We start from the raw sequence: 9,283 nt of genomic DNA on the forward strand, positions 1-9,283 counted from the left end.
GTGTGTGTGTGTGTGTGTGTGTGTGAGTGTGAGTGTGAGTGTGAGTGTGTGTGAGAGTGTGAGAGTGTGTGTGTGTCCAGATCAAATATTTTTGGCACAAAAAATTGCAAAAATAACCAATTTCCCCTTAATAATAAACATGATGAGTACCGTTAAAGCCTTGCTTTTTTTTAGCGAAGTGCAACCTGTATATATGTTAACATCTGAAATATTGTGTTTTAGGGTTTCTATCTGTGGCATGACATGTACTAATGTGTTCCGAATCATTCATGCATGTGAAAATGGGCTGAGAATTGAACAAACTGTTGTAATCTGACTCAAATTCAGACAGAAATCATGTGTTTGTGGTGCTTTTCTGCTGATTAAGTGATAATACAAGACTTATAAGACAAAAAATGCACCCATTTTGTAAGAAAGTGTGACGTGATCCAGCAGAACAGACACAGTTTTTGGAAAAAGCACACAAAATTAATAAGAAACAAGTGTTCATTCAGCTTATGGTTTAAGTGAGACGTGTTTTCTGAAAGGTGGAGCTCAACCGGACGTACCGCATGCACGCCATCCAGAAAACAGTGGGCAGCTCCATCTACATTAACTCCCGCAGCGTGTTTCTGCGCAAGGACCTGAAGGAGGGCCGCTATGTCCTCGTTCCCACGACCTTTGACCCCGGCCTGCAGGGAGACTTCCTGTTGCGCATCTTCACAGATGTACCTGCTGCCTGCAAGTAATACGTCAGAAATATATATATTATTAGTGCTGTCAAACGAGTAATCGCATTCAAAATACAAGGTTTTGTTTGCATAATATATGTGTGTGTACTGTATATATTTACATTTACATTTAGTCATTTAGCAGATGCTTTTATCCAAAGCGACTTACAAACGAGGACAATAGAAGCAATCAAAACAAAAGAGCAATAATATGTAAGTGTCGAAGCTGTTGTAAATTACTCTACAAAGTAACATACACCTTTGTTAACGTTTGTCTGTTGCTCGGCAACCACTTTGTAGCAACTGTTTCTGAGGAGCTACATTGTTTGGTGGAAGAATACTGTTTTTATTAATATCATTACACTTTATTTGCTCTGTTTTATTTTGTGAAACCTTACTACGTATATGGAATAAACACCCCTTAGCTGTTATAAATTCACTGTAAACCACGGCTTATTGGGGCTTATGGCTTTATTTGAACATTTTTTTAAGCATTTTTTCTATTGAAGCATTATATAAGTATTATATAGTTTTGAAAAATATATAAAACATTTACAACCATTAATGACTCTTAAAAGTGTTATAATCACCAAGTGAAATAAAAAAATATTTTTTTTCCTGACAACTTGCATATATTTGTGTAATATGTTTGGGTTGTGTAAACTACCGAGTTTAGGGTTAGTAAGATATTTGAATGTTTTTGAAAGAATTGTCTTGTGCTAGCTAAGATTAAATTTACATACAGTAAAAAAAAAAAAAGTGAAATATTATTACAGTTAAAACAGCTGTTTTCTATGTGAATATCTGTTAAGCTGTAATTTATTTCTGTGATGCGCAGCTGTATTTTCAGCATCATTACTCCAGTCTTCAGTGTCACATGATCTTCAGAAATCATTCTAATATGCTGATTTGCTGCTCAAGAAACATTTCTGATTATCATCAATGATGAAAACAGTCGTGCTGCACAATATTTTTGTGGAAACCGTGATGCATTTAATTTTTCAGGATTCACAGATGAATAGAAAGTTCAAAAGAACAGCATTTATTTGAAATGGAAATTTATCCAAAGCGACTTACAAACGAGGACAATAGAAGCAATCAAAACAAAAGAGCAATAATATGTAAGTGCTATAACAAGTCTCAGTTAGGTTTTTTTTTAATTGTATTTATGTGTTATTATTCACCATTTTTTTTATTTGTATATTTAGATACACACATACAGTATATATTTTGAAAATATTTTCATGTATACATTTATATTCATGTAATTAATATGTGACCCTGGAGCACAAAACCAGTCATAAGGGTAAATTTTTGGAAATTGATATTAATACATCATCTGAAAGCTGAATAAATAATCTTCCCATTGATGTATGGTTTGTTAGGATAGGACAATATTTGAAAATGAATGTTTTTGAAAGAATTGTCTTGTGCTAGCTAAGATTAAATTTACATACAGTAAAAAAAAAAAAAGTGAAATATTATTACAGTTAAAACAGCTGTTTTCTATGTGAATATCTGTTAAGCTGTAATTTATTTCTGTGATGCGCAGCTGTATTTTCAGCATCATTACTCCAGTCTTCAGTGTCACATGATCTTCAGAAATCATTCTAATATGCTGATTTGCTGCTCAAGAAACATTTCTGATTATCATCAATGATGAAAACAGTCGTGCTGCACAATATTTTTGTGGAAACCGTGATGCATTTAATTTTTCAGGATTCACAGATGAATAGAAAGTTCAAAAGAACAGCATTTATTTGAAATGGAAATCTTTTGTAACATTATAAATGTCTTTACTGACACTTTTCATCAATTTAAACCGTAATGAATAAAAGTGTCAGTTTCTTTCAAACAATAGTGTATGTTTTAACCTGTCTTAAGTTATATTAATATAATTTATTTTATTTTTTTTAAGTATGACTCAATTCACAATTTTACAAACTGAACTAATCTTGCCATACCGTAATGATCAAATTATCTGATATTTTGAGAAGTTTCCTGACACACGCCCTCTGTGATGTCATTTCCTGTTGGCATGCTTGTCACATGACAACAAAAACAAATAAACAATTTAATACTATTTTTAGTAATTATATTTAAAAACAAAACTGGTTATTTAAAAAAAACAAAAAAAAAAACTTAAAAAAACGTATGCCTTTTTGGACCAAAATACATATATTTCTACAAGAGCTCCTTAAGTTAAATTCAGTTTCTCTCTGGAATTGTATTTGTTATATATTGGAGTGGAGACAATATTTGACTCTCATGCTAAACACTTGTTTTTAATTTTTATCCATTTGGCAAAGAAATGTATATTGTTATTGTGTTCATATGTGGATGTCTCAAATATCTGCATTATTCCCGCTTGAGAAACTCACTTATGACACACATCAAAAGTCTAACTTTCTTCACTTTTTTCCCCTAATGTATGTTTGAGACTGTATCTGTATGTTTCTGGACATTGGAGAAACCGACGAATTAAAAAAAAAAAAAAAAAAAATGTAATTTAAAAAATGTCAAACTTTTATAAGTTCTTTTTAAAGAATTTCAGAATTTTTTACTGAGACCAACATGTTGAAAATGAGTGCATTTGAATCTGATATGTTTCAGTAAATTGCCCCAGAAGTCAGTTTTGCTGTTTTTGATCGACTGAATCTTCCCGTTGTTTCAGCGTCCGATCCGTACGTCATCATCAGCTGTGAGGGAGAGAAGGTTCGCTCTCCGGTGCACAAAAACACACAGAGTCCGGACTTTGACTTGAGGGCCGTGTTCTACAGGAAGAAGCCGAAGGAGCCGATCCGCATTCAGGTGCCGGTCTTTCAGGAATCATTAGGAATGTCGTGTTCTCTTCTGTAATCTGCAGTGTTGGGGGTAACGCATTACAAGTAATGCGAGTTATGTAATCAGATTACTTTTTTAAGTAACTAGTAAAGTAACGCATTACTTTTTAATTTAGAAGGAAATATCTGAGTTACTTTTTAAAATAAGTAACACTAGTTACTTTGTTTCCTATGTTTTGACTGACAGCTCTGGTGTTGCCATGGTGACAGAAATCGGGAATAAGTGCAGAGACGTGTGAACATGATCTTAATGTAGTTCTAGACTAAATATGAACATGTATTACTCATCTCACCTGCACAAAATCACATTCAGTATTCCTCAAAATGAATAAAAACAGTCAAATGCAAACTCAGAGTATTATAGAAACCTGCAATGATTAAATATGTTAAATACGACGAATATCATTTATGTATTTAATGCCATTTTATTAACAAATGTCTTTGCTGCTGACCTTCAATGATCCAATTCAACCATACTAATAAGCAAAAATGACACATTTGTGACCCTGGAGCACAAAACCAGTCATAAGGGTAAATTTTTAGAAATTGAGATTTATACATCATCTGAACACTGAATAAATAAGCTTTCCATTGATATATGGTTTGTTAGGATGGGACAATATTTGAAAATCCGGAATCTGAGGGTGCAAAAAAATCAAAATATTGAGAAAATCGCCTCTAAAGTTGTCCAAATTAAGTTCTTAGCAATTCATATTACTAAACAAAAATTACGTTTTGATATATTTACAGTAGAACATTTACAAAATATCTTAATGGAACATGATCTTTACATAATATCCTAATGATTTTTGGCATAAAAGAAAAATGTATAATTTTGACCCATACAATGTATTGTTGGCTATTGCTACAAATATACCCCAGCGACTTAAGACTGCTTTTGTGCTCCAGGCTCACATTTGTGTTTGATTTTTATTATTTCTGAATAGTGTTGAACTTTCTTCTCCTGCCTCATATTCTTCATGTGATTAGTTTGAGCGGCGCCCTCTACTGTACAGATGTGAATTTACATTTCCTTCAGCCTGAGGCGCATTCATTTCATTTTTGCTTTTACATAGAACTTTTTTATGTTAAAAACAAACAAGCAAGCCCCGCCCAGATTTAAAAAGTAACTCAAAAGTAACGTAACGCATTACTTTCCATAAAAAGTCACTTAGTTTTTTAGGGCGTAATGCAATATTGTAATGCATTATTTCAAAAGGAACTTTCCCCAGCACTGCTAATCTGCCTCTTACTCTCTTTGTCAATCAGATCTACAACAAGAACCTTCTGAAAGACTCGTTCATGGGTCAGGCGGTCCTGAGCGGCGATCTCTCCGACCTGCAGCAGCTTCACACGCTTCGCCTGCGGGACAAAGCAAACCGGCAGAACAACAATCTTCCAGGTCTGGTGTCAGTGAGCCTCACTACCAGCGACGTCCTGACCAACATCTGAGCGCTTTTCAGCACGCTCTGTGTCTGTGATTAATCGTGGAGTACTTTACGCACTTGACGTGTTGTATTACACTTATACTTACATGCTCTTAATTAGGGCTGGGAAAAAAATCAATGCATCGTGATTCTCTCTGGAATCGATTCTGAGCTTAGTTTTTAACAGCAGACGGCGCTCTAGGCTAGTTTTTAACCGCACACTCAAATGCTCACGTAAGTGGTTAAATGTACTTGCACCTTGGCTTTTATGCTTTTATGACGTGAGATTAATGTAAACACAGCCCACTATGAACACCCTTTAATTCGCTTCAACCTTTTCAAACTGTATGAATGATTATTTTATGTTGTCAGGAACTGCAAGCAAGCACAGTACGGCTGTTTCTAAAGCATGCAGTGCCATCTGCTGTTAAAAACTACGCTCAGAACCGATTCAAGAGAGAATCGCGATGCATAATCTCAGAATTGATGCAGAATAATTACTCGATTCGTGATGCATCGATTTATTGTCCCAGCTCTACTCTTTATCTCTTTGGAGTCCTTTGGGAATGTTTCTTGCAAGCGAATTTACTCGTTTACAAGCACTTTTTACAACCTAAAGAGACCGTTCGGCCAAAAATGTAATTCTGCGATCATTTACTCGCCCTCAAGTTGTTTCGATCTTCTGTTGAACATAAAAGAAGGAATTTTGAAGATTGTTGTTAACCCACGGTAGCCACTGACTTTCATAGTAGGGAAAAAATACTATGGAAGTCAATGGGTACCGTCAGCTGTTTGTTTACCAACATTCTTCAAAGTATCTTCTTTTGTGTTCAACAGCTAAAAGAAGAAATTCGTACAGGTTTGGAACAGGTGAGTGAATGATGACAGAATTGTCATTTTTGGGTGAACTGTCCCTTTAAATGTGTAATTTTCTGCTATATATATATATATATATATATATAAATCAAGATATTGTAGGACATGCATTTATATCAGTATATGAATTAACATGCAGTATATGCATATATCTAATACCACTATCTATTATTCAAGTATGTAGTTATGAATTCAGTTTTATATTCTGTCTGTTATCATAATTTGACCTTTCATCTGAAACGGAGGGTAAAGGGCTTCTTCTGTTTAATCTGTTTACACTAAATGTTGAAATATAGAGGGCAGTCCTGTTTTCCTCTTTCAAATATTTGCCATTATCTTGACCACATGTTGATTTTATCATGTTTTTGTTAAAGGAAACATTTCTCCAGATGATGAGGAGTTTTATCCAGTGTTTTCATCTGTTTACCAGAATCCAGGATTCATTTATGTCTCTAACATGGTGTTTGAAGTGAATATATCAGACAGACTCTGTTTAAGGAATGCATGATGAGTATAAATCAGTTTCAGAGCCATAACAGTGAATATAAATGATCACTTACAAATATTGTTTACTATACGTGTTAGCATCACTTGTGTAAAGACCATTTCTAACCACAAGGTATCAGTATGTCAACAGAGGAAGAAGCAGGGGTTTTTTTATATTTCAAGTGGTAATATGCACAAAAAATATTACACAGTATACTGTATAACAACTTCATTTTTAAAAGCATTTTCAGCCTCTTCACAGAATGGTAATAGTCACAAACAAACTTGAAAAATTAAAATGTCATAAAGCCAAATTCTACATTATTCTCCTCTGTTTTTACCCTAATAGCAAATGCCAAGTTGCTTTTTAGATGTGAAATATGAGAATCTCAGTACAGCTGTGCCATTTTGCAATCACTATGAACTATTTGCGTTTTGTTTTTTGTTGTTTTTCCGTTTCTTTGCGTGTAATGCTTGTTGTTTGCAGATGAAGATGTGCCTTATCAGAACGTGTAAAATAGCCAAAGAAATCTTGATCATATTCTGTATCTTTTTGTATATCTCAATTGTTTTTCTCTCGGTTTCACATAATGAAATAAAGTTATTTGCCTGTATTTCTACAGACACACGTGAAAATACTGTCATTTTTGGTTTTCGCATGTTTTTACATTGCACAGAATCCTGGAATTTTTAAACTGTTACTGATAAAATCATGGGCATTTTTGTAATAATTTTTTTTTTTTTTTTTGTAGATACGCTTGGCTCAAAAATATTGTATCTACTGTTTTGGAAGGGTGGAAATATTTATTTATTTATTTTACTTAAAGAAACAATTCATCCAAAAATGAAAATCTGAAAATGTCCTCATTCTCAGGCCATCCAAGATGTAGGCGAGTTTGTTTCTTCACGGGAACAGATTTGGAGAAATTTAGATTTACCAACTTAGCAATGGATGCTCTGCAGTGAATGGGTGCCGTCAGAATGAGTTTCCAAACATTTCATTTCATTTTTGGGTGAACTAGTCCTTTAAAAATTGTCACAAACATTTTTTTTAATCTGCCACTGTAACCTCATTTCCTCAAGCGATGAGTTTTGAGTCAACATGAATACAGCTGATGATGGGAATCATTTTGGGAATGAAAAGGAGAAAAGACAAAAATACATGGCCTTATTTAAACTGAAAAAAAAAAGAGGAACCGTAGAAACCTGGCAATAACATGTTCAGGTCATATTTCAGCCTAAAGAAAAATGATTTATGCACAGAGGAAAATGAAACCTTGTTTTTAGAAAGCCTGACTTAGAGGTCTAATTTGTGTTGTGTTCATGCATTATGGTAGTATTTGTTGCACTGCGTTTAACGTATGACTTAAAAACACTGAAGTAATAAAACACACAGAGCTGAGGATTTAAAGCTAACCAACATCTGAGAATTGCAAAAAATAAAATGTCCAGATGCACTAGGCTAAATTGTGTTTACTTAAATTCAAATGCTCTCGAAAACTGGATTCACATTCCTGAAGTAAAATTTAAACTTTTTTTTTGTTTTTTTTATCGATTTAAGGATGAAATGTGACTTTTCCATGAGATCCATAGATTAATATGCTAGAATGAAACCGCTTAAGTCCTTGAAGTTATCAATATTTGAACGACTGTTGATGCTTGTGTATATTGCAGTAGTAGGTTTGATCTGTTAGTTTGTGTATTTTTATTCATTCAGTTTATGGCCTTTATTTGCACCAAATATGTCCTTATATATTATTTGACTGACTTACTGTAACATCAGAAACTAACCTGAATGCATCCGTCTCTTGAGCACTTTTATGAGCAGAGAAACTTCTGACCACGCTTACTCTGTAAAGGCACCATATTAGTTTTATATTAAATGTTCCTGTAAAAAGTGCAGCGTTTATTACATGAATGAAAATTAAACCCGAACAACACTTTAATTTTGTTGTGATGTGATACTTGTAACATATATATAAAAATATATTTTTTGTGACAACATGTATCGAGGCATATAGTGAGTCTGCTAAAAATATTTTTATTTAGGCTACCAGTGCTGATGATAGAGTAACAAAAAAGACAAAAAAATATCATTCAAGATCAGTTTACAATCATATTTACAGACATAAGTTACAGATTAAGTCATAGAAATCACGCTAGGCATTGCATTTTCTACAGGCAGGAATGTTTTAGCATCCCATGATGGAGCACAAAGCAAGTATGGAAGCCCAAGCACGACTGCTAAACAGATGATGCGAGGAGCATTTGTTCACCTTTAAGCTGATCGCATTAATCAGAAACCTTGTATAATCAGAGGCTGACTGAGCACTTTTGTACTTCACATCAGCGACTCAACTGTCAGAAATTCCAGATCGTCTGTTTGGCTTTTTATCGTCTTCCTGATTGTAAATGTTTGTCAAATTGATCACATCATGCAAAGGATCTGACATCTTATATATTTCCAAAACACTCTGGATTAAATGCAATGACATGCAATTCATTTCACCATGCGTCATACCGCGGTAATCGGGCTATCTGCATCTGGGTCTAAAATAAGCAAATTCAGTCTTTAATGATAAAAACGAACTTCACAGAAGCAACAGAAACTGAACAATGGATTCATCTTATGCCACCAGTTCAGAAAATGATTGGTCAAATACTTTTGATATTTTTTAACAAAATATCACTATCATAACATTTTCTATGAATTACTCTGAGTACCATGTAAACACCACGGTACATGAATTTCATGGTACTGCCACAGTATAAGCTGCGTTTTGCCCTAGAATAAGAAATAATATATTTATTATTTTTAATATATATTAATATTATTGAAATATTTTTATTTGATGTTACTGTTTAATGTTTGACACATTTTCGAAAAAATGTCTTTAATAAAAAAATTGTATTTAATTAGTTAATTTTAAAAAAGGGGAAA

At 33.6% G+C, this 9,283-nt stretch overlaps 1 protein-coding gene and 1 pseudogene across 1 annotated transcript in view; one reads left to right on the forward strand and one right to left on the reverse strand.

Moving 5' to 3' along the window:
* Positions 1 to 5,169, forward strand: part of LOC107665347 (calpain-5-like) — a 29,515-nt gene extending 24,346 nt beyond the window's left edge. Inside the window, exons 10-12 of the mRNA XM_016456187.1 lie at positions 528 to 720; positions 3,385 to 3,521; positions 4,823 to 5,169. Coding sequence (XP_016311673.1) covers positions 528 to 720; positions 3,385 to 3,521; positions 4,823 to 5,005 — 513 coding nt within the window. The 3' untranslated portion in view covers positions 5,006 to 5,169. The remainder of the gene's footprint in view (positions 1 to 527; positions 721 to 3,384; positions 3,522 to 4,822) is intronic.
* A 3,678-nt stretch (positions 5,170 to 8,847) lies between these two features.
* LOC107665354 (glycerophosphodiester phosphodiesterase domain-containing protein 5-like) overlaps positions 8,848 to 9,283 on the reverse strand; it is a 43,160-nt pseudogene continuing 42,724 nt past the window's right edge.

Source organism: Sinocyclocheilus anshuiensis, unplaced genomic scaffold (assembly GCF_001515605.1).
Source record: "Sinocyclocheilus anshuiensis isolate Anshui unplaced genomic scaffold, SAMN03320099.WGS_v1.1 scaffold1303, whole genome shotgun sequence".
Lineage (NCBI taxonomy): Eukaryota > Metazoa > Chordata > Actinopteri > Cypriniformes > Cyprinidae > Sinocyclocheilus > Sinocyclocheilus anshuiensis.